This window comes from Macrotis lagotis, chromosome X (genome assembly GCF_037893015.1).
Source record: "Macrotis lagotis isolate mMagLag1 chromosome X, bilby.v1.9.chrom.fasta, whole genome shotgun sequence".
Lineage (NCBI taxonomy): Eukaryota > Metazoa > Chordata > Mammalia > Peramelemorphia > Peramelidae > Macrotis > Macrotis lagotis.
The window spans coordinates 269,291,817-269,317,633 of NC_133666.1; the positions used below are offsets into that span (position 1 = coordinate 269,291,817).

At 35.4% G+C, this 25,817-nt stretch overlaps 1 protein-coding gene across 1 annotated transcript in view; it reads left to right on the top strand.

The window, feature by feature from the left end:
* LOC141499025 (chondroitin sulfate proteoglycan 4-like) overlaps positions 1-25,817 on the top strand; it is an 86,274-nt gene that overhangs the window by 16,181 nt on the left and 44,276 nt on the right. The window contains 4 exon segments of the mRNA XM_074201995.1: positions 145-308; positions 1,444-4,998; positions 7,102-7,569; positions 12,809-12,985. Coding sequence (XP_074058096.1) covers positions 145-308; positions 1,444-4,998; positions 7,102-7,569; positions 12,809-12,985 — 4,364 coding nt within the window.

The window sequence follows — 25,817 nt, forward strand, 5'->3', positions numbered from 1 at the left end:
TTTTTGGTAAAGCAAATTTCAAAGAGGCCTGATAGTAAAAACTCTGCTTTTCTTAGTAATATCTTTAGAAATTGTGTTTCAGTATGAACTCAGAATAATCTTTTTTTTTTTTTAACTTATAAATCACTCTTATTTTTTTTGTAGCATCTTTTTTTGGTGAAAGCTTTGTGGAGCTGAACGTCGTAGAAGGTTCTCTGGACTTATCCCTTCATTTAAAATTTCAGACCAGCAAATCACATGGATTACTTTTTCTTGCTGCTGGAAAAGATAATTATTGTGCAGTGGAACTCGTTTCAGGAAATCTACGGGTGCATTTCTTTAAAATATTTGTATTTGTGAATATAGCTATATATATATATACATATATATATAATATAATGAATATAAATTATATAATAAGCCTTTGTTTTTCTGCATATATATGTGACATAATGAATGCGTTATATAAACAGTTGTACTTATCATATAACATGATGAATATATATGATAGAATACATATTTATATTTATATATAACTAATGAATATATAACGTAAATAATTTTTATTATATGTAAAACAATGAATATATAGTATATATAATGAATATTTTCATTTTTGTGCATATATACATATATGTAAAAAACTTGTGACAGCTAGGTGACAAAGTGAATAAAGCACTGGTCCTAGAGTCAAGAGGACCTGAGTTCAAATCCAGTCTCAGACACTTATTAGCTGAGTGACCCTGAGCAAGTCACTTATCCCCTTTTGCCTAGTTCCTCATCTGAACTAGAACTAGAGAGGGAAATGGCAGACTACTCCTGTAACTTTGCCCAAAAAGTCCCAAATGGAACCATGGAGAGTTGCACATAACTGAACCAACTCAACAATAATGATATATATAGCATTGTAAATATATATTTATGTATATAGACCATATAATGGATTTTTTATGTATAATAAATATATTTATATGGATTCATAAATATGGCAGGCAAAATGTGGGGTGCTTAATATAATTTTTAAAAGGTGTACGATATGGAAAAAAAGAAGATGGGAGTAGAGAGAACTGGGTGACAAGTATATAGAGGACTGGTTTTGAAGTCAAAAAAGACCTAAGTTCAGATCCAGCTTTAGACACTTTGTGACTCTGATCTAATTATGTAAGCAATTTCCTACTTCGGTTTCCCCATCTATAATAACACCTAACTCCTAGGGTTCTTGGAAAAAAAAGAGATGATATTTGTAAATTTCTTTAGAAATCTTTTAATATAATAAAGGCTAGTTTATTATTATTATTATTATTATATACTTACTTTAATATTCCTAGTACTTTATACTTTTACTAGTTTTATTCCACTGTTTTTAAAAAGAATCCTTGTATACTCAGTTCTCAATTGTAAATATAAATATATAAAATAGATAGAGAGATGTGATTGGTTAATTCTAGTCTCTTTTTTTTCCAGGTGAGAGTGAATTTGGGTGCACATGAATTAGTGCTATATTCTCAACAAAAATCACGCCTTGATGACTTGGTTTGGCATTTGGTTGAATTACATCATGCCAATAATACTGTCACTCTGGTTGTTGACAAATTCTATGAGACCAGTGGTATAATATCATGGAGGATACATGGATTGAATATTCAGCAAGGAATATATATTGGAGGGAGTGGTCATCTTGATGTTTCTTTCTTGGAAAGAGGACACTCCAATTTCCGAGGCTGTATGGAGGATGTGATATTTAACCAGCGTGAGATTCTGAGCTCTCTCAGATCTTACCCTGGATTTAAGAAAGTTCATGAAGTGTCATTGGGATGTAGTGACGAATTCTTTGCAGGTGAAAATGAAGCTGTCAATTTTTTTAGCTCCAAATCTTATGTGTCTTTCCCAGGATGGATCACTACCAAGGGAGAAGGACTCTGGGAATTCACTTTGCAGACTGGAGCCAACCAAGGTTTGCTTCTCTATCAGTCTGGAAGATTAGGGGACTTTGTTGCTTTGGAAATAGAAGCTGGACTCATTAAGGCACATCTTGGAAGAAATCAAACTAAAACTGAGCTTACTCCCCTTAGTTTAATTAATGATAATGAGTGGCACTTTGTTCAACTTCAGTTCACCAGGAAGTATTTCAGCTTGTTGGTCGATGAAGAAAGAGTCAAGGTAACCCTGCCTCTACATAGAAGGGCATTTGAATGTAAAGGTCCACTCTTTATGGGAGGTGTTGATAATAGCGCCTGGTCAGAAATCAAGAAGTTAGAGTTTACCCCTGTTTCTAGTAAGTCTGCCAGAGGTGGCTCCTTCAAAGGTTGCATAAGAAGTCTGAAGGTTAACTTGGAAAAGCTATCACTAAAGAAGGCCCTTGCTTCCAAAGATATTTCAGCTGGATGTAAAACTAAAAACAGTGGTGTTTCAAGTATTCCTGTAGCATGGACTGAACAAATGATGCTTCTGACAAGAGCTCCCACTGCAAGCACTCCTGAAAGCTTCAAAGCTTCCCTTCAGGAGGACAGCAGTAAGTTCTTGGTTTTGAATAACTTGGTAGTTCAGGAAGGTGGACAAGCCCCAATTGAAAATAAACATATTAGGATGAATTTGGAATTTAAAGAATTAGAATTTCATCATTCCCAAGTCCTGTTTCAAATTAAGGAAAAACCTATTCATGGAGACTTGAGATTAGATATTGCACCTGAATCCCAGGTGGAGGCAACTTTTACAATGTTAGATTTGTGGCAAGAAAGGGTTTTGTATATCCATGATGGCTCTGAGAGCAACAGAGATTGCTTTGTATTTTCTGTCACTATTAGCAAAAAGAAAGAAATTCCTTTCCATCTGCAAGGAGAAGATCAGTATATTTTTAACATTACTATTACCCCAGTAAATGATCCCCCAAAAATTTCCCTTCCAAAAGGAAATTTGCTTCTGTTATTAGAGAATTCCAAGAAGCGTTTGATGTCTAACATGATAGAGGTGTTGGATCCAGATACCAGCCCATTGGACCTGACTTTTTCAGTACTTGGAAAATTCAGTGCTGCTACTGGATATTTAGAAAACTCTAAACACCCTGGAAGAATAATTAATACATTTACAAATGAGGATTTACAATATGGAAGAATTTTCTATGTGCATCATGGACTCCAGAATTCCCGTATAGTGTTGCGAGTAAGTGATGGAGAGTTGGTTAGTAATACAGCTGTGTTGCGAGTCAAGACCATCCCTTGGGATTATGAAGTGGTAAATAACACTGGTGTGACTGTTCAACAGGGCAGCATGGTTCTGATTACCCAAAGCAACTTGTCAGTGCAGATTAGTGCTGAGGACCAGGAGATGGAGATACGCTATGAAATTATCCAACATCCTCTTTTTGGTCAGATTCAAAGACGAAGTTCTGGTGGGGAATGGAAGCTTGTCAGCACCTTTTCTCAACATTCCATTGATCGAGATCGGGTAAGGTATTGTAGTACCTTTAAAGAATCACAACTGGAAAATATCACTGATCATTTTACATTTAAAATTAACATTGAAAATAAAGTCAGTGAAGAACTGATATTTCCCATAGCCATACAGTGGCTGAAGTATAAATTAGTGAAAAATTATCCCCTAGATATCAATACAGTGGATAAAAAAATGTTAACTTCAGATCATTTAATGGTTAGGATTGAAAGTATAAGGGTCTTTGACAGTGAGCTTCACTTTAAGTTACTTTCCCTGCCTAAGAAAGGAAAGCTTCTACTTGGAAACACTGTTTTAAAACTAAACTCCACCTTTAGCCAAAAAAATATTATAGATAATGAAGTTGCTTATAAACTACTTGAGAAGTCACAGGAAAACACAGAGGATTCATTCAGATTCTTGATTTGTACCAACTATGTAGAATCAAAGATTTATGTCTTCATTATAAATATCAGAGCAGATCACAATCACATTATTTTAACCAACAAAGGATTATTTGTAACTGAAGGGGAAGGGAAGTTAATCACCAAAACGGAATTATTTGTGCGAACTTTGAGCAATCAGGTTTTCCATTATAAAATTACCAAGAGCCCTCATCATGGGCAGTTGAAACTTATTAACTTTTCAGATTCACTGGAAAGTCATGATAACATAAGTATTTTCACTAACCAGGATATTAGTGATGAACGTTTGATGTATGTCCATGATGACTCTGAAACTGTGTATGATGAATTTGTTGTTATAGCACTTCCCAAAGGACCAGGAGAGGAGGAAACCAGGGGGAATCTTGAAATCAAAGTAAATATTTCAGTGAAACTGAAGAATGATGAGAAACCTATGCGGGTAGTGGATAAAGTATTTCATGTGGTAAGAAATGGTCAGCGCTTGTTGACTTTGATGGATCTTTGCTACCATGATCCCGATTCAGATTTTAATGATAGAGAGCTGCTATACACCAGGCGGGGCATTCCAAATGGTGATCTGGTATTAGCTAGTGATCCCAGTCAAAGGCTCTATCAGTTCAAACAAGAAGACCTGGAGGAAGGGGATGTACTATTCAAGCATCATGGTGCAGACTATGCCCGATTTGTGTTATTCATCACAGATGGGGCTCACTACACCTCCTCCCTCTTAGAGGTCAGTGCTTCAGAGCCATACCTGCGGGTAGCCAATAACACAGGGTTACTTGTGCTAAATGGAAGAGAACAAACACTCACAACTGCTAACCTTAGTGTTACTACAAATCATGACATCAGAAGTGACATGGAGATCAAGTATGAGATCTTTTTGCTTCCAAAGTATGGTAGAGTCTTGGTGAAAAATCGATCATCGACTTCATTTTCCCAACAAGACTTGAAGCAAGGACATGTGATTTACAGGCATGATTACAACAGCAACCTTGCTGATATGTTCAACTTGACTGCAAAAGCTAAAGAGTCACACTTGGATATTGGGATTCATGTCCAGGTGTACTTGGAAAGTCACCAACATCCCCCCAAAGTTGTTCACAGCAAGAACCTTTTGGTTGAAGAAGGAAAATCAGTGAAACTCAGTAGAAGAAAGCTTCAGGTAAGTTTAGGGAATGTGGTTAAACTGTCCCCCAAATGACTCAGGGAATCCAAAACGCCAACCATGCTCACTCTCCCACAGTCACTGGGACTGGTCTCTTAGGTATATTTTCATGTGCCTGTGGAAGAGGTACATGTTTATTTATTGCTCTAATTAACTCTTGTCCTGACGTTATGACCTTTAGTAAGGGAAGGGCATTATATAGGTATGATGAGAAAGTTCTAGGTTCTCAACTGTTCATTTGGGAAGTTTTCCTAATATTGGAAAGAAAAGAGATTCCAAAGAAGGAAGGGAATACTTATTGAGGAATTTTTATTTAAGTTTGTTGGCACCAAGATTCATTTTGTCTCAAGATGCAATAATATAACAACTCCAAGTTTAAAAACTTAGCTCAATTTAAGAAATTTGAATAAAATAGCAGTTAAAAATAATAATTTTTCTTCCTAGATAGGCAGTCACAAAATACAATGCTCTAAAGGTTTACTGATCCAGGATTTTCCTTACCATCAGAGCAAAGGGACATCATAGAGATGACAACCCTGCATTACAGAAAGGAATCCTGCAGTTTCCCAGTTCTTGTCATTAATATTTGAATACTAGCAAGTATACCCCCTACTAATCACAATTAAAAGATGATTTATATAAGGAGCTATAAAAAACTTGAAGCTATGAATATATAAAAACTATTATGACAATGAAAATAGGCAGTTACTCTTCCTAAGTCCCTAGATTCATATTCCACTCCTCACAATGACTACTTGTGTGACCTTGGTTAAACCTCACAAACTTCATGGGTCTCATTTTCATCATCTTTGAAGTTTTCCCTTTAATTTTCTTATTGTAAGGCAGGTAGACATGAAATAGCAAATAGAGAATTCTAGTCCAAACAGTTGACTGAATCATAAATTTGAAATAGGTGAATGTAGCACCTAAGGAGTTTTTGCCAGTCCTTTCTAGTTTTCCTACAACTTCTATTGGTGTCATTTACAAAACCACCACCAGGGGTCTCACATGGATCATCATAATGGAACCAGTTTATTATCACCCAAGAAGCAAGTTTTACTTTCTTATTAAATTTGAAAAATATTTGAATACCTGTTGGTAAGTTTTTAATAAATATTTTAGCAAATATTTATTGAAATTGAATTAAAAGAATAATATGGCTTAGTCCCAGTTTTTAGGGAATCAAAGAAATATAGATTATTTTTTTTGCTTCAGTTCAATTCAATAAATGTTTATTAAGCACCCACTATGCATCAGACACTGTGCTAATAGCTAGGGATACAAAATGAGACAAAAGACAGTCTCTGCCCTCAAGGAGCTTACACTTTGATGGGAGAGACAACATGTAGACGAAAATATACAAAACAAGCTATATACAGGATACATAGGGAATAATTAAAATAGGGAAAGCTCTGAAATTATAAATTAGGGATAGAATTCCTAACATATAGAAGTGGGATTTTAGTTGGGAATTAAACCAAATAGGTTAGAATGGAGAAGGAAGAGCATTCCAAACATGGGGGACAGCCAGAGAACACTAGAAGAGCCTAGAGATGGAGTATCTTATTTATGGAACTTTTGGGAGACCAGTGTCACTTGGGGATGAGGAGACCAGAAAGGTAGAAGGGCTTTAGGTTGTAAAGGACTGTGATTGTCAAACAGATCATTTTGTAATTGTTTCTGTAGGCAATAGGGAGCTATTAGAGTTTATTGAGAAGGGGAGAGAGCACATGACTTATATACAGTTTGTGCCATGGATTTTCCTTTAAAGAGAAGTCTCAGAGATTTTTCTCTTCAATTTTTTTTGGTTATGATTGAGAAAAATGTTAGGGACAACTTTGTGAATCTGCTGTGATGCACAGTACTTGGAATAAATCATATGATCATAGATTTAAACTGGAAGGGACCCTTCAAAGATCACCTAATGTAATCCTTTTTTTTAATGGATAAAGAAACTAAGACCCAGAGAAATTGTGTCTAAGGTCACACAGATAAAAAAAATAGCAACACTGGGATAGGTGCATATTAAAGAATCTGCCTTCTATATCCAATTTAATGTATTTCTTTTATGTATGTGTTTTTTATATATCTGCATTTGAGGCTGTACATGAAAGTAATTCTCCATCAGAGATAGTGTTCATCATTAAGAGCCCTCCGGTCCACGGACAACTCCGAAAATTTGACCCAGAAGATGACTTGAATGTTGATGAGAATTCTCCTTCATCATTTACACAACAAGATGTTGATGATGGTCATATCTATTATGAGCAGACAGTTTCTGACCAACAACAGGATCACTTTTTACTAGATGTGACAAATGGTGTACAAGCCATCAGTGGAATAGAAATCTTAGTGGATATCATTCCTAGACTGATTCCTTTGGTAGTACAGAACTTCACAGTACTAGAAGGTGGCTCCAAAGCCCTTCTAAAGGACTTCTTTAAAATTCCAAGTCATCATTTTGTGGGAATCGACTATGAATTTGTCCTAGTTGAATCACCAAAGCATGGTTATATTGAAAATTCTCATTTTCCAAGCATAAAATTAATGAAATTTCCTCAAAAGCAGGTAAGGACCTTCTGGAACTAATGGAGTGAGAGAATTTTTTTCATAATTTATTATTTAAGAATGGGCTAGGAAAATTCTTTGCTCTGACAGTAATCAGGTTTTTTACTAGTAATCTCAGGAATTGATTTCTGGTCCTATCTTTGTTGCTCAGTTATGATTTGCCTAGCCTCTGGCTTTCCATTCCTTAGTTCTTCCTCCAAAAGCAAAACCTCAATAATTGGTTCTGTATATCTAGGTAGTTGTATTTCACTATAGTTGATATCTGAATCTTGCTTCTAATATATTCTTCATAGAATATAAGTTCCTTGACTGGCATCCTTTTTTCTGTCTTTTTGTCTCCAATGTTTATCACAGCACCTGTAATTGAACTTTGTTCAATTGAACAAAGGGAGAATAGATCTTAGAAGGATCAGTGAGGTGATGCAGTGGTTAGAGTAAGTGGACTTGAAGTCAGTAAGACTCATCTTCATGAGTTCAGTTGTGACCTCAGACACTTAGTAGCTGTGTGATGCTGGACAAGTCACTTAACCCTTTTTGCCCCAGCCTCCTCATCTGTAAAATGAACTAGAGAAGGAAATGACAAAGCATTCCAGTGTTTGTGTCAAGAAAACCCCAAATGGTCATGAAGAATTGGACACATGGGGACAGCAAGGTGGCGAAGTAGGTAGAGCACTGGCCCTGGAGTCAGGAAGACCTGAGTTCAAATATGACCTCAGATACTTAATAATTACCTAGCTGTGTGACCTTGGGCAAGTCATTTAACCCCATTTCCTTGCAAAAACCAAATAAATGAATAAATAAAGAATCGGAAATGACTGAGCTACAGGTCCTCCTAACAAATAGGAGTACCATTAGTTACTTTTGCTTCTAATATCATCCCTATCTCTTTCTCTGTAGGAACTGCCCTTAGTATCCAGATTTTAAAGCATTCATAACTTCAGTTTCAATGATTCAAGTGACCCTAGGAATCTTACTAGATGTACTCTCAGAGCATTGGAACAGTGAGGCTCTGGCCTCACTTTTGATGAAGAGAATTATTGGCAGGACTGGAGGGAAAAAACATTTCCAAAGATTTTGATGTTGATTACCTAGTTTTCCTTACATATGAAAAACTTCTGGGCTAGGGTACTTTTCAGTGACTAAAAGAGATATTTTGGGGGTGACAAGGTGGCACAGTGGATAGAGCACCAGCCCTGGAGTCAGGAGGACCTGGGTTTAAATTAGGCCTCAGACACTTAATAATTACTTAACTGTGTGGCCTTGGGCAACCCATTTAACCCCATTTGCCTTGCAAAAACCTTATTAAAAAAAAGATATTTTGACAAGAATACATTCACTTTATTATTAAACTATTATTAAAAAGTTAGTGCCCAATGTTTGCTAAGAACTGAGGTAGGTGCTTAAGAGCCCCTGCTCCCAAGGAGCTTAAAATTTAGCATGAGAGGTAAACTATAAATACACTAAAAATACAAAATAGAATATGACAAAATTAATTGAATTAATAATTAACTAATATGAAAATTCTGAATGAGGGAGAAACTGTCTTTGGCTTAAGGTCCTAGGATTTGAGTAGGTTCTAGAACAATGGATGGGAAAGATTATTTTTTTTTAAAAAGTGCCTTTGAGTTGGGAAACCAGGTTTTTTCCCTCCATGAAGCACATATTCTTTCCCCAAATGAATTCAAATAACATCTCTGTAGAAGAGTTTTTCCACTGAGACTCTATTTATATTTCGTTGTGTGAATTTGTATATGAGAATTCTTGGAAACAAATAATTTGAGTCAAAGGAAAAAATTGCACCTACATTAATAGTTAAAAAGGGACTGGAGTTGCTGAGCTACTAAAATAATTCATTTATTTTAATAAAAACAAATCCCAAATAGTGTAGCTTTACTTCTTTAAAAGTTAGCTAATTCAGCTGACTTTAATAGACTGTCAATCTAACAAAATCTTAGACTGTGAAGGTACTGAACAGCACAAATCATTGAAGTTATATTTAACCCTGGATTTTTTTAAATCAATGACATTAATAAAGATATAAGAAGAGCGTTTAGCAGATTTACAGATGTCTGCTGTTATGTTGGATTTTGATGAGGCAAGAGAATGAATTCAAAACATCAAAATATAACCTCCTTAGATACAAATGCATTTGCAAAACATTAGAGAGGAGTAATATTGACTCAGAAAATAGCCAAAGGAAAGTTCCGGAGAAAACATACATTCAGAGCTCTTGTTATGAGATCAATCCTAAAAGCATGGTCAATGGAAATAGGACACCAAATGAGTATGAAAATGGAATAGATCTGTCAATGTATTTATATCAGTTTAAATTGCTTTATAATTATATAATTATTAACATGCAATATATATCAATATGATTATTTACTTAATATGTTTATGTAATATGTTTTCTATATATGTATTTATGTATTATTTTCTTAGTCTGCATCTAGCATTAAGGAATTTATGATGTTGAAGCTTCCTCTTCCAGTGAGGATCGAAATCAGGTCCTCAAATTAAAGTCTTAGAGAGTAGCCTAAGATTAAGTAACTTTGCTGATAGTCATCTACCAAGTGTGAGTCAGGGATAGGACTTGAACCTGAATTTTTCTGGTTGTAAAACTTTCCATAGTATGTCAGGCTACCTCTCAAGATAAAATTTAGCAGAAATAAAAATATAAATTTCAGTTCCAAAAGTCATTTGGAAATACAGAAAGTAGAGGCCTTGGTTTGGTAGCTGTGGCATTTTCACTGACCACAGGCTAAATATTAGGTAATAATTTGCTGTGAATGTTTTTAAAAAAATGTTAATGGGACATTTTAAAAATATGCAGAGGAAATTAAAATGGAGTCCAATGGAGAACACAGATAAGCAGGGAAATATTCGCACTACCACATTATATTTACTGTATATTTATTTAATGTAGATTTGTAATTTGTGTAGTTGTCATTTTCTTAGGCCAAATGATTATTTATCAGTGACTTAAAAAAGTGACTTTTGATCAAAGCTGTAATAATATCATTATATTTTGACCTGGTTAGGCCCCATCTAGAGCAGAGTTAGCCTAACTGAGCACTAAGGAGCCAGATTAAAATGTATTTGAAAATGTTTAACAACAAAAAAATGTTTGCAACAGAGATAGTATTAATTTGTAGTTTTCTAAGTCAGCATGTGACTTAGAAATTTTAGCATGATACCACTAATCTAGAGCATTCTGTCTGATTCTTTGTGCCACACTTGAAGAGGGAAATCAGAATTGTAGCATTTCTCAAGGAGGGCAGGCACAGTGATGAGAGAATCTGAGAAAAGTGACAGAAATGGTTGCAAGAACTAAGGACCAGAAGAATTATGAGAGATGTGGCAGGTGTTAAAGTGCTTTCATATGGAGAGGCAGTAGAATTACCTGGACTTACTTTAAAGGCTAACCAGAGTACCAATGTGGAATTATTAAAGGGAGAAGGTTTTTTGTTGTCAGTTCTCAACCTTCTTATATCCCCTCCTTAATATGTTTGAAGTAGCATAAAACCTATTTCTACATTAGCTGACTTCTGGGTGAAAAAATGGAAAGAGAATACACTTCAGTCTTCACTCTGAGAACTTTCACAGGAGATTATATTTTACAGTATAGTTGTTAAAATATTAAGTGCTCTGCTGCTTCTGTTCACTTTGCTTTGTAGCAGTTCATAAAAAAACTTTACCAAGTTCTTCTGAAACCATTCTCAAAGGGAGATTTCAGCATTTGTTGTTCAGTTATTTTAGTTGTGTTGAACTCTTTGTGACCTTATTTGAGGTTTTCTTGGCAAAGATACTTGGAGTAATTTGTCACTTCCTTCTCCAGGTTATTTTACAGAAGAGAAAACTGAGGCAGGCAGGGTTACATGATTTGCCCAGCATGACACAGGTAGTGTCAGAAACTGAATTTGAACTCTGGAAGATGAGTCTTCCTGATTCCAAGCCCAGTGCTTTATACACATTTGGGTCATCAAAACTAAATTTGTCTTCCTTACATTAGTTCTGCCATCTGAGTTCAAACAGAAAAAACTAATCCCTGTTTTACATATCAACCTTTCATATACCTGGAGAGTTATGATTACTCCCTGAGTCTTCTCTACTTCATGTTAATTTTTCTGACTCTGGGCCTTGCCCTCTATGTACTATGCCACCATAATTAAGAAACAAAAAAAAATCCTTTCTAACAGTTAACAGCTATCCAAAATGGAATAAACTACATCACAAAGTGGTGAGCTCTCTATCAATGATTGTTTTAAGGCTGAAGCTATAGAGCTAAAAAGGAGAATAGAAAGGAATGAACATTTATATAAAACCTACTATGTGCTAAACTTTGCAAAAATGATTTCATTTGATTCTCGTAACAACACTGTGAGGTATATTCTGTTGTTTTCCTCATTTTTACAGTTGAAGAAACTGAGGCAAACAGGTTAAATGAATTGCCCAGGGTCCAACTTGCTTTTATTTCAATGGGCAAGGAGGGAACCTAGTGAAACTGAATAGAGGAGGTAGAAATAGTAATGGAAAAAATGGTGTTGATGAAACATTAAAAAAACACCCAGAGGAAATAAAAAAAAATGGAGTTCAGAGGGAAACCTAGACAAGCAGGGCAATTCTTTTACTATCCCATCTTATTTAATATTTATTAGCATAACAGTATTCTGTGAAGTAAAATTGTAATCCCTTGTGCAGTTCTCATTTTCTAGTCTTTGTATATGGAAATATTCAGATTAGTTAATGAATTTCTAGTTCATGAAGAAAAAATTAGAAGGAAAAGTTGGACTAAATGAGCTCTTTCAATTCCCTTCCAACTACAAGGCTCTATAATTCCAGGCTAGCCTCATTTGACAGATAAAGACACTGAAGCCAGAGACTTGACTTGGTTTTGACTTGCCCAAAGTCACACACTAGTTAGTAGCTGACTCAGGACATGGGCCTTATCCTCCAGATTCTCTACCCACTTCTCTTTCTGCTATATCAGATTTCATAGTTCTTCTCTAGTCTTTTCTCCAAGGATTTTCCTTATGCTTTCCCATGTATCTGGGATCCAGTGTTATTTCAGAAAACATACACACGTTAAAGTAAATGTGATTTAGATAATCTTGGTGGGAAGGAGGGGATTGCTATGTTTTGGAGACAATTGAAAATCAAACTAGTGCTGTTAGACTGCAGTTTTTTTAGCTTTTAAAAAATATTCCCATAAATAGTTGACTTTTTTTTTTGGTTTTAGGTGGAAAAAGAATTAATTTACTATGTTCATGATGGGAGTGAAGAAGTACTTGATAGTTTTACAGTTCTTGTGAATAATACAGAACTTGGAAAACAGAGTTTGCCTCAAACTCTCTTTGTGTTGATTCAACCAGTAAATGATGAGGCTCCTGTCATAGTAGCCAATAAAATATTACGGGTAAGTATGCCATGCTTTTGATTTTTTTTAATGTAAATACTAGGACCCCTCACTTGGTTTTCTTTGTAAACATTTATTAATAGTGAACATGATAACTTAGGAACATATGTAGTTGTCATAAAAACAATATTATCAGTCTGTAAATATTTCCTGAATACCTAATACCTGTGAAAACATGAAGCTAGGCACTGTGAGAGACAGCGAAAAGTTGAAGACAGTAGTCCCTGCTAGTAAGAGGATGGCAGATTACAACAGAAAAGTACAACTTGCTTTTATTTCAGTGGGTGAGAAAAGAAAGTTAAATTATTGGTAAAGAAAATATTTGTTGTACTTGCAGGTATTTGAAGGCATGACAAGTTACTGCCCTCTGACTGGGTGGTCTGGGCAGCTTCATAGATGAAGTTGAATTTGAGCTTGGCCTTGAAAGATGGATAGAATTCAGAGAGAAAGAGGGAATGACAGAAGAAAATGCTTTCAGCAAGAGAATAAAGAGCAGTTAGGTGGTGCAGTGGCTAGAGTGCTGGAACTGTATATAGTTGGGAAGATGCATTCAGATCTGGCCACAGACATGTGGCAAATTCCTAGGCAGGTCACTTAACCCTATTTGCCTCAGTCTTCTCATTTGTAAAATGAGCTGGACAAAGAAAGAAAGAAAGAAAGGACAAGTCACTTCAGTATCTTTGACAAAAAAAAAATCCCAAATGGGGTCATGAAGGTATCATGGAATCAACAGAATATAAATCAGGAAAAAAATCATGAAAAGCAATGAGTTAGGCTAATTGTTGTTCCTGGGATTTGATTGGTTCATGGGGTTAAAAGCTGCACCTTCTTTAATGAAGTTTCCCATTGGCTTTTGGCCATCTTGATATGACATCCTGCTTACCTGAATACCTGTGGTATCAGGGACTTCAGATGTGATGGACATATCTAGTTATCACACTATCCTACTGACCATACTCATTTCCATTTGGAAGCAAGTGGAGCTCCACCTACATAAACTAAACACTGCTAAATACCTTTTCTATGTGTTTTGGGCAAAATCAATCTCTTTTTGTTATAATTGTTGAATGACTTTACAAGCATCTTCTTTCATTCCAACTCCAAACTTAAACTTACTGAGTTCAAGTCAGGCCTGACCATTACAGAACTGGAAATGATTTTAGAGGTCATCAGATTCAGTACTTTTCCTTTTTGAAGCAGAAAGGTAAATCAGCATTCCAAGGGCTTTTCAGGAACACTGAGTAGATGATGCAGAACTAGACCCAGGGTGTGATGGGGTCAGCTGGAACCAGTTTGTGAAAACCAGTGACTAAATTTTCATTATATACATGTACACCTCAAAAATTGTCAATGGCTATAAATCAGGATTTGAGTTATTGTTTTATTGATCTCGTAGGCTTTAGAATCAGATCAAGACAATGTTAATAATGCAGCTTTGACTTACAGGCATGCCATGTCTACAGCCCCGTGCCCACATAGCTGGTTGATATAATTTGTAAACATGCTTGTGATTGGAATTCTTCCCTAAGTATCAGACTAAGGGAATTGAACTTTTTTCCTGTGATCAGTAGGTAGAATATATAGCCCTTAATGTCAGAGAGTTGTTTTTCTGACATAAGAAGAATCCACCAATTCTTTTCATCTCTCTAAACATGTTTAGTATATTGTAGAACTTTAAAAACTAACCATTTGGGAACAGCTAAGATAGTACAATGGATAGAACACTAGCCTTGGAGTCAGGAGAACCTGAGTTGAAATCTGTCCTTAGACACTAGCTGTTTGACTCTGGCCAAATCACTTAACCCAAGTTACTCCACCCTTTCCCCAAAATAAAACAAAAACTACTCCTTTTATAGTTAAGTTCATAACCTAGAATATGTCAGGTTTCAGGGAGTCTATGAGCTTTCATAGAAAAAAGTTACATCTCAATTTTCATCAACTACTAATTGAAATTTAGCATTTCCTTCAAATATTTAAAAACATTCTTCTAAGAAGGGATCCATAGGCTTCACCAGACTACCAAAGAATTTACATAACCCTTATGTTTGTAGCATGGAGGTTAAGAAGCTTTCTTCTTTTCCCTTCCTTTTCTCTCCCCAGTGTTCTGTTCTTGCTTCCTTTCTTTTTGTTCTTTTTTTCTTTCTTTCTTTTTTTTTTTTTTGCAAGGCAAATGGGGTTAAGTGGCTTGCCCAAGGCTACACAACTAGGTAATTGTTAAGTGTTTGAGACCGGATTTGAACCCAGGTACTCCTGACTCCAGGGCTGGTGCTTTATCCACTGCGCCACCTAGCCGCCCCTGCTTCCTTTCTTTTTGCCCTCTCTTCCACCCTTTTCTGCACATTCTCACTTTGTTTTGTCCTTGTAGTCTGAGAGATGGCTGTTTTCTTCATTACTTTTTACAGACAAACTCCATTGTCCATCTATTTTCTTAAAATTACAAACACAGTACTTTCATTTCTGAAGTTTGTTCTTAGAGGAAAATAAAAGTTAACCTTTTGTGGTCTTTGGCCAACTCTTGCCAAAAGCTTTGAAGGTGTCCCTCAGTTTTGACTTAGAATTCATTGAGTCTTGCACAATATACAACTATGGGCAGATGGTCTAGAATATGTATTTTTCTTTAAGTCACAGGTAACTCAGTTCCTGTATTTGCTTTCACATTGTCTTGTCACTTAGCTACTGGTAAAATGTTAATCTCTCATGTGGTTCAGCATGCTAGTCCCCACCAGCAATTGAGGATTACAAGCTAGGCAATTGAAGCCTGTAATCAGGAATGTTAAAAAGCTCCTGAGATAATAGAATTCATCTCAGCTTTTGGAGTAATGGTTTTAGATGATGTGCACTAATGTATATGTCCAGTAACACAACCAATCAATAATTGACTGCTTTTATGTTAAGTATGGAATTTAATGGGATTAGGAAATGACATGTAATGGGTCTTGAACAGGCTTGCAGGAAAGTCTGGATTTTGCTCTTGTTTATTTCTTAAAATTAGGGATATAAAAAAGGAATGGACCTATGATACCATTGCTGTAGGGATCACTTTATAAAGAAATTTCCTCTATCAATAGAAGTCAGCATTTTTTTTAGAATTTAGAGAGAGCTGCTTGGCACCAGGATGTTAAGCATAGCATTTGATCAGTACCTATTGAAATTAAAATGAAATTGGGAAATATTTAATAAAATAAATAAATAAATACAATTTATTGTTCAGTTGTTTTTCATATGTGTCTCTTTGTGACTCCTGTTCATTTTTTCTTCGAAGAAATATTGGAGTGGTTTGCCATTCTCTTTTCCAGCTCATTTGACAGATGAGGAAACTGAGGCAAACAGAGCTAAGTGACTTTCCTAGGATCACACAGCTAGTAAGTGACTGAGGCTAGATTTGAACTCAAAAAGATGAGTCTTCCTGACTCCAGGTGCAGTGCTCTCTTTGCTGCCCATATTAACTTAAAAATCACAAATGAACATTACCTATATTGCATTGAATTATTATTTATTTTGTTAAGTATTTTCCAGAGTTTGCCACCTCCACGCTTTCATCACCCAGTATATTTAAATGTAAATATATGTATGCATGTCTCTAAGTTACAAGTTTGTCCTGCAGTAATTTTATAGCATATTTATAGCAAAAAAAAATATTTTATTAGAGTCAAGAAGACCTGAGTACGAATCTTATTTGAGACACTTAACTGTGTAACTTTAGACAAGTCAGTCAATCTCTCTGAAACGCAGTTTCCTTATCCAAAAAATGAGGGTCTCTGGAAAAGGTAGTTTATAAGTATCCCTTTCATACTCTAAATCCATGATCCATGTTTGTATCTTATCCCCATATATTGCAATTTCTAGAAGAGCAGAACTTCATGTCTCTCCCAGTATAGAAACAGAGTGTTCTGCCTGTAAGAGGTAGTTAGTTAATATTGGAAAGAAGGAATCATTTTTAGCTTCTGAGTTGTTTTTAGCATGTGGAAGAGGGGCAATGAAACTGCTCAAATCAGATGTCTCAGGGAAGAGGGACGCTGGGTCATTTGTTTTCAGGGATGCAGGGGGCTTGAGGAATAAAGGATGACTTTTGAGCCAGAATGGCTGCTTGTTGGAGATGAGAAGGGGGTGGTCCATACTCTGACTAGAGGGTTGGGAAGGTGACCTATGTATGCCCCTTTCTAACACCATGATTCTGTCATCCTGGATTAGAAAGAAACTGGTAATGATTATTTCATGTTGACTTCCAGCTGATCTGAGTAAATTAATCAGACTTGTCATAAGCTTGTTTCTAGAACCATTTATTATGTGAGAAGATGACAGATTATATCCCTCTCCTGAAGTGAAATAATCAGTTTGTATATCTTACTAAATTTTGCCTTCTTCTTGTAGAGGGCATCATGGTTAAGAAACATTGGACTTAGAGTCAGGAGAGACTTGAGTTCAGATCCTCTCCTCTGACACTTACTAGTTGAGTAAGATAGTTTCAGCCACTCTAGATCTCAGTTTCCCATCTTTATAGATAAAGGCTACATGGAGCTGGTAACACCTAAGGTGCTTACCTCAAAGGCATGTTGCAAGGGTCAAGTGAGATGATAGAGGCAAAAAGCTTTGCAAACCCCAAAGTACCATATAAACATCAGCTCTTGTTGATATTATTGTTGTCTCTTTCTTCCCTTATTTGATGGAGTTCAACTAGAAACAGTCCTGGGATGAATTGGTATCCTGCTATTATATCCTCTATTTAAATGTTCTGTGGACTATTTCATGACTGGGTAAAATAACTACAGCCAGGTGGCACTATAGTTCACAGAACTCTGGGCCTTGGAGTCCTCTTTCTGTGTTCAAATATGACCTCAGACACTTAACAAGATTTGTGACCCTGGACTAATCATTTAACCTGATTTGCCTCAGTTTCCTTATCTGTCAGATGAGCTGGAGAAGGAAAGGGCAAACCATTCCAGTTTCTCTGCCAAGAAAACTTCAAATAGGATTACAAATAATCAGAACTGAACTACAATAACAACAAAAATTGTAGATAGTGGGGGAATAAATTAAAATTCCATTTTGCTAAAATGCTCCCACTCATATGAATATATTTCTGGAGAGCTGTTAAAACTAGATAATTAGGAAACACTGTAGAATTTAACAATTTAATAAGAATTTATTAATCAGCTAATATGTGCTGGTTACTGAGAATTCAGACAAAAATTTCCAAAATAATCCCTACCATTAAGGTACTTACATTCTACTGAATGCACAGACAATGTTTTATCTGTGGAATACTTTTATACTCTTCATTTTACTTATATCCTATTTTCCTTTTAGTTATAATCATGCTTGACATATTTCAAAATGCTTTCTCATTGTCTCATTTTATCCCTCTCCTACCCTAACTTCTGGATGGAGTCAGGGTTGGCAAAAGTCAAATATTTTTATTCAACTAATATCCACAGTACTAGTTGAAAGTGTTTTGGTTTGAGTTAGGGGTTAGGAGTTAGCTGAAAAATTCTTTTGGAAAAACTTAAGCAAGCCAATCCTAAAACTTTACCTTCCTCACTCCAGACCCAGAATTCTATCTGATGAGTCTCTGCCTCTAAATATAATCTATACTGGGAAGAGAAGGAAAAGCAATGAATTGAGTGTTTTAAGTAAACAGAGAGAGAGAGAGAGAGAGAGAGAGAGAGAGAGAGAGATTGAGAGATTGAGATTGTGTGTGTGTGTGTAGAGTATGGTCATTGGAGTTACTCCCTTAGTTTCTTAGTAAACTATTCTGAATTTCATCTGTGAAAAAGTTAAACTGCTAGTTTTTTTCCTCTCCTTAATTTTTCCTCTGGGAAAACACAAAATACCAGTCTGAAGATTATATCATCCATTTTGACCTCTCTGTGGCTTTGACATTGTGACTAGTCAATCAGTCAATAAGCATCATGTACAGACAAGCTCTATACAGGATAAATTAGAAGTAATCAATAGAGGGACAGCATTAGAATTATGGGGGATTAGGAAAGACTTCCAGAAGAAGGTCAGGCTTTAACTGAGATCTGAGGAAGCCAGTAGATTGGAGTTGAGGGGGGAAAGAATTTCAGGAATGGGGGAAGCCAAAGAATCAGAGTCGGGGGATATAGTGACTTTTTGGAAGAGCAAGTGGAGCTAATGTCACTGGATCTCAGACTGGGTGTATAAAATGGGGGGGGTGGCAGTGTAAGGTATAAGACTGGAAGGCTGGGGAAGGGAAGTTACCAAGTTCTGTTATCCTGAAGATGATAGAGAACCATTGGAATATATTTAGTGGTTGATAAGGAATGATGAATATGTGGAGTGACTTGATCAGACCTATACTTTAGGAAGATCACTGACAACTGGGAGGACAATATACTAGAGTAGGAAGAGATTTGTGGGTTATACAGTAATGTTTTCCATGTTTCCCTCATATTCAATGGAAAATATACAGAGACACTATTTTATGCCTGTCTTGATATGAACAATTGTCTCTTATTACATCTTTCAAGAAATCTTGTGTGATTTTTCACTTGTGGTAGACACCTTATCAGAAGGGAACCCTTATGTTAGCATTTTGCTCAAATGCTTTTTTATAGTCATTCAACAATAACCTCAGTGAAATCTTCTATTCTTTATACTTTTATTGCTGTAAAGAGCTAGATTGCAGTAGAATATTATACATACTTCCTTTTATACCATCACTAAGTCCTGGATATATAAGCATCAATTATTCTCATAAGTATTTTATAAATGAGATAGAAGTATAAGAATATGGGCCAGTAGTTACTGATATTTTTACAGTTGCTTTTTTCCATAATTGTATAATTTTCATCATTTCCATGATTTCCCTAAGCATATGATTTCTTTTCCTCTTTCCTACTATTTTAAGAATAAAAAAAATCCCTTATGCATGCTCAGTGTTGTGTGTCATATTATAAATGGCTTTCATTAAAATGTCTATTTTCAGGATTTAGTATAGGTTTAGTTTTGACCATGGGAAATATGGAAGTACTTAGTTTGGGGGCAGTTTTCCTGTTGCCTTGATAAATTTCTGATTCTCTGTAGGCAGTTTCTATATCAAAGACATACATATTTCTAAAAATTTGTTCTTTTTAATATGTATTATATCTTTGTTCTCCAAGGCAGCATAATGTAATGGAGAAATCTATGGATTCAGAGTCCAGAAGAAATGAATTCAAATTGTGCCTTTGATACATACTGGCTGTTTGACCTTGGAGCCTCTGTATAACGAGACTGTCAGTTTAGATGACTTCTGGGGTCTCTTTGAACTCAATCCATGCTTCCTTGAAATATAGATAGAGGTAAAGATGAGGTTATCACAGAAGAACATTTTTACTTTTTGATCATGTTATATATTACTGTTACTGTCATGCTACTTATTCTAGTATCAGGTCTTTTAGTATTTTCTCAAGAAATTCCAGCAGTTATTTAATTGCTACCCCTTTCACCTCTCATTCATTAATCCTCAGTCATCAGGTGGAGATGGCCAGAATCTGACAAGGGTCTATCTCTGTCTTACCAAGGAAAGAGTGAAAGCTGGCTGAGAGCCCTAGAACTGAGCCTCTGATAGAGCTGAGCTGGGAGAACTCAGGTCCCTTGATTTATGCTTAACATTAGAAGGACCAGAATTTAAGAATATCTTGAAAGACCAAGTTATGCAAATTGACACAGCACATTTTTTTAATCCATAAGGCAAAGAAATTAAAGATGGGGAAGATGAAAATTTTTATTTCAAAGTAAAATCATAGTAATCTGCTTTAAATTATTAGTCATAAGAGCATCTTTGCATTGACATGAGAAATTATAGGTTTTTTTTTTAAAAAATGTGTCATTTAGCATACCTGGTCCTTCTAATAAGCTGCTAGTTTATAAATACAGGTTATTCTTCTTCTCCATGCTGAAAGTCTCTTTGAACAGTAGAATTTATGGCTGACAGATGTGTGACTCCATCCATTCCAGCATCCTGGGAAATCATTTACATCTTGATAAACTATTCAGTAGTTGTTACAATGGGCCTTCCTTTCCCACAGTAAATGCTACATTTTATTGGATTGATCTTCTTTATGTGGGAAAGTGACAGATATGCTTTCTATAAAGCTGTCTTTCTGTATCCACAAGAGGGTTACATTTTCCTATTTTATAAATGTCTCTAATATTAATTCTTTCTTTAATATTTATATGGAGAGTAAAAACTTCTGATTACTTTAAAGGAGGATTGCTCATTAATAAAATCAGCATTTGTGCCTGAAAACATACCCTGGAAAATGGACCATAGCTCAACCTAAGACAACTATGAGCTTGTTCAGATTGGTACAATAGACTTGCAGGTGTTTGATATTTTTTTCCATGAGTGGATATACCAATATCTCAATGTATTTATAAAAATAGAAGGAGAGCTTTAAATGTTTTCATTTATTTTAGATGATGCTCTTAAATCTAAATAGTGAAGAGAGCACTTACTAATGGAAATCTTATGAAATGAGGTTTGAAACTTAGTTCACTTGAAATATTTTAGCAAGGTGTTCTAAAATAGCATCTGTCAGTCAGAACAAAAGGACATAGAAATAACTGTGCTAAGCACTGGGAATACAGAGAAAGACAAAAGATATTGCTTTTCTGTTCTCAAGGAAAATGAAGGAGACTACGAAAACATCAGTGTACAAAAAAAAAGAAATATTCAAGCCTTAACCATTTTCTTCTAAACAATTTAATTTTTTTAAAAAAAGAACTTGAAAATTTAAAGTGATATTTTTAATTTCAATTTAATTTCTCCTTGCATAATTACTTCTAAGTTTCATGGAAGTCTTATGTGATATTTTTTTTCTTTTCATCTTTCTGACTCCCTGGAGTTCTATAACCTGGATGTTAGACATAAAAAAGATACCAATCTCAAGATATTGGAATATAATTTGAACTTTTTCAATATTGCAGAAGACCTGACTCATTGATATGAGTTCCTTGTCTATCTACTTATCTCATAAATCCTCTGTGACTTAGCAAGTGACTCATTAAATTACTGTAATCTTTTTTAAAAAAGAAAAAAAGAAATCACCTGGTGATTGAAATTTTGTAGTCTTGGAAAAAATGAGTTTCTGCTAGTCACTGAAATAGAGTTGGTAAATAACAGTTTCCAGAATTTATGTGAGTTCCCAAACAAATGAGGATAAGATATTTGAAATGAATTTGAAAGATTGCTTGTAGGGTAAAAGGTAGGGCGAGAAAACTTAGAATTTTGTTAGGTATAGGATTTTTTTTTCAAGCAACTGTCTTTAACTGGATTGATTAAAATTAAAAATTAAATTACATTCCCACTGACTTGGAGACCCTTTAAGAGTTATAGAAAGAAGAATCAGCTTCAAAATCAGAAGATATGAATTCGAGATTTGCCTTGGTCATGTACTAATTATATGACTGATGAATCCTTTAACCTCTCAGTGCCTCAGCCAACTCTTCCAGACTAATTTTTGGGTTCTTGTTTATTTGTTTTTGCAGAACAGTTATGTCAGTCTCCTTTGGTATAAGAAGTTTCTTTACCTAGTGTTCCCTATAACAAAGCATAGGTCTTGTCTCCCTCCTCCATTGCCTTCTTCAACCCCACTACCAAAAGACAGAAGCATCTAGTGAATGATAGGTGATGAGCTTTGCATTGCACAGCCCAATAATTAGAAAGATTCACTAACAATTTGCCTAGACCTGACAATAACCTAAATGCTACTTATATAATTCAGGTAATTAGACTTGTGGATTTTGAGGGTATACCTTTGAGAGTCTCACAGTACATTTTTTGAAGGTAGAAAATGCTATTCTTTTGTCACTGGCAGAATTCCAGCCCTGAGAAGTAGGTATGTGGACAGCTCATGTCCTTGCTGAACTTACATAGGAGGACAGCTAGAAAGCTGACAATTCATTCTTCTTCTTCTTCCCTAAGTGTCTGTTTCTGAAACTTACTTCTGTTTATTTTATTTTTCTTCTGACCTTATCTTAAGGGGAAAAAAACACTTCAAAAAAATAAATAAATGCTGTTAACCCTTGCAAAAAAAAATACTCATCCATTGAGGGGGGTAAATATGATCTCTATCAAAAAATCATTCAAACATAATCCATCTAAAGAAGGTAGCTGATGTTGAATAGTACCATGCTTGTTTTTTTTTAAGGTGTGAGATAAAGTTATAAAACTGATTTTGTGAGGCTTATAAATTGACCCTGAAGGCAGTTCTAATGTGTGGGGCAATGGGAATTACCAGTTTTAAAGAAAAGCATTCATTTGGCTATTTGTGTATGTATAATCAGGAAGACAAGTTACCTGAGCTAATGAGACCTTCCCACCCTGAGACTTTCTGGTGATAACATATAACATAAGGGAGAACCCAGGGCTGAGCTGTGTTGGTAAGACTGGGGACAAGAAAGTCAGATGAGACTTTCTGGTAATAGAGCAATTCGGTTGAATCTAAATAGTTTTCCCTATATGAATGTTTGTTTTCTCCTTTGCTTGCCTTTGAGGGAAATCTTTTACATTAGAATGTGTGGAAAGCAGACTTCTAAGCATAGAATTCAGTAAAGGACTGATGTTTTCCTTGTTCTCTCTGGCATTGACAGTAGAAAGGTATTTGTTAAACAGACAGACAGAAACACACACACAACACACACACACACACACACACACACACACACACACACCCCTCTCTAATTTCTTTCTAGCTAGATACTGTATAGAATCTTAGAGTTGTGGAAGGAAACCTAATAGACTGCTTAGTTTTTATTTATGTACATTTATACACATATATGTATGTGTGTATATGTATATATGCACACATTAGAAATAGATATAGTTTTGTTTAACATGTCATATAATTGTAATATGGTAAGTATACAGATCATATGTACCAAATATACAATATATATTTAAATATATAATTTATTTGTTTGCTTAATATCTGCTCTATTGGACTGTAAGCTTCCTTAGAGCAGGAACTGGTTTTTTGCATTTTTTTTGTATCTCTAGTACATAGATAAACGCTGATAATTGCTAATTGATTGATTGACATTAAAATAAGGGGATTGGTCTAGCACTTGAAGGCAGCTTAACTTCCAACTCTAACTCTGGTTAGATTTAGAATCAGAAGACCTAAGTTCAAATCTCACTTCTGCTACTCACCTCTTTGAGCTTTACGTAAGTCACATAAGTTGCCTAGATAAACGACACAGTGAGTAGTTAGATTCAGTTCTGAAATCAGGAAGACTCATTTTCCTGAGTTCAAATCTAACCTCAGATACTTGCCAGCTGTGTGACCCTGGGTAAGGGTAACTCTGCTTGCCTAAGGAAGGAAATGACAAATCACTACAGTATCTTTGCCAAGAAAACCACAAATGGGGTCATGATACAGTTAAACATCATTCCTCTTCATCCTCTCTATGCTCTAGCCTACCTGGCCTATTTGATATTCCCCACACCTAACGTTTTTATCTTTTTTCCACTTTTTTCCTTGTGAAAGCTGCCTCCCCATACCTGAAATATTCATCCAATTCACTTCCACCTCTTAGAATCCCAAACTGTTTTCCAATTTCAGTCCTTGTGCCATCATCTGCAAGAAGCCTTGATTTTTCCTCTAGTGTTCACCATTTCTCCAGAAATGACTTTGTATGTGTAGTTTGAATGCTAAGATATTTATAAATATGAGTATGCTATTTTATGATGAGACCTCTAATTGGCATTGATGACACAAAGCTGGAAAAAGATAATTGAGGTCTTCTAGTCCAAATCCCTAATTTTACAGGTGAGGAAACAGACCCAGAAATGTTCGGTAACTTGTCCAGCCATAGGTTGCTATTACCTGCAGAGGAGGAAGTTGAACCTGGATCATCTAAAAGTTCCAGTTTCTTTCTAATGCACCACATGTCTCCTCCATGTATGTGATGGAATAAATTATAGGTACCAGAGTAGAAATTCAAAATGGTAGACTCCATGTTGAAATAATTCAGACTCATAAACTTAGAAATTGGACCTTACAGATAATTTGGACCAACTTGTCTATTTCATAGAGAAAGAAACAATACAGACAACATATATAGATTTTGAAATGTTTGACATAGGAAAACAGAAAACATTTTTTGTCCAGAGACACTGGAGATAAGAATTTTAATCGTAACTAATCTGTATTCAGTCCTACCTGAGTGATTTGGAGAAAGGTAATTAATGTGCCTGAACCTCATTTTCCCTTCTGAAACATAATAGTGATGACTAGAATTTTTAAGGATTCTTCTCTTTGGTTCTATATCAATCATGCCATGTAATCACTTCAAGGTAAGTAGAGTTTATATGAATGTTGATAGTTTATGTGAGGACAATGTGTGTGTATATACATATAAAAATATATATTTGTATGTATGTATGTATAGCTATGCTCAGCAAGTCACCCACCACCATGAATCTGTTTCCTCTTCTGTACAATGAAGAAGCTGCCCTGGGCTATATCTGATCCACCAACTCTACCAAGTCCCATGATCTTAAGATAATGTGGGTCAATCAGTAGTGTATTTCCTAAAGGAAGCATAGAAATCAATGTTATTTTCTTCCTTAGACTACATGCTATCATTTCTTTTTTTCTTTTCTTTCCTTTATTTTTTACTGTTGGGTGGGGTGGGGGGTGTAGTAATTGAATTTAAATGACTTGCCCAGGATCACAGAGCTAGTAATTCTCTGAGGTCAATTTGAACTCAGGTTTTAGTGACTCCAGGACTGGTGCTCCATCCAGTGCATCACCCAGCTGCCCCTTGGCTGTCATTTTCTAATAACAAAATTTTCACTAAGGATAAATACTTAGGAATGAAT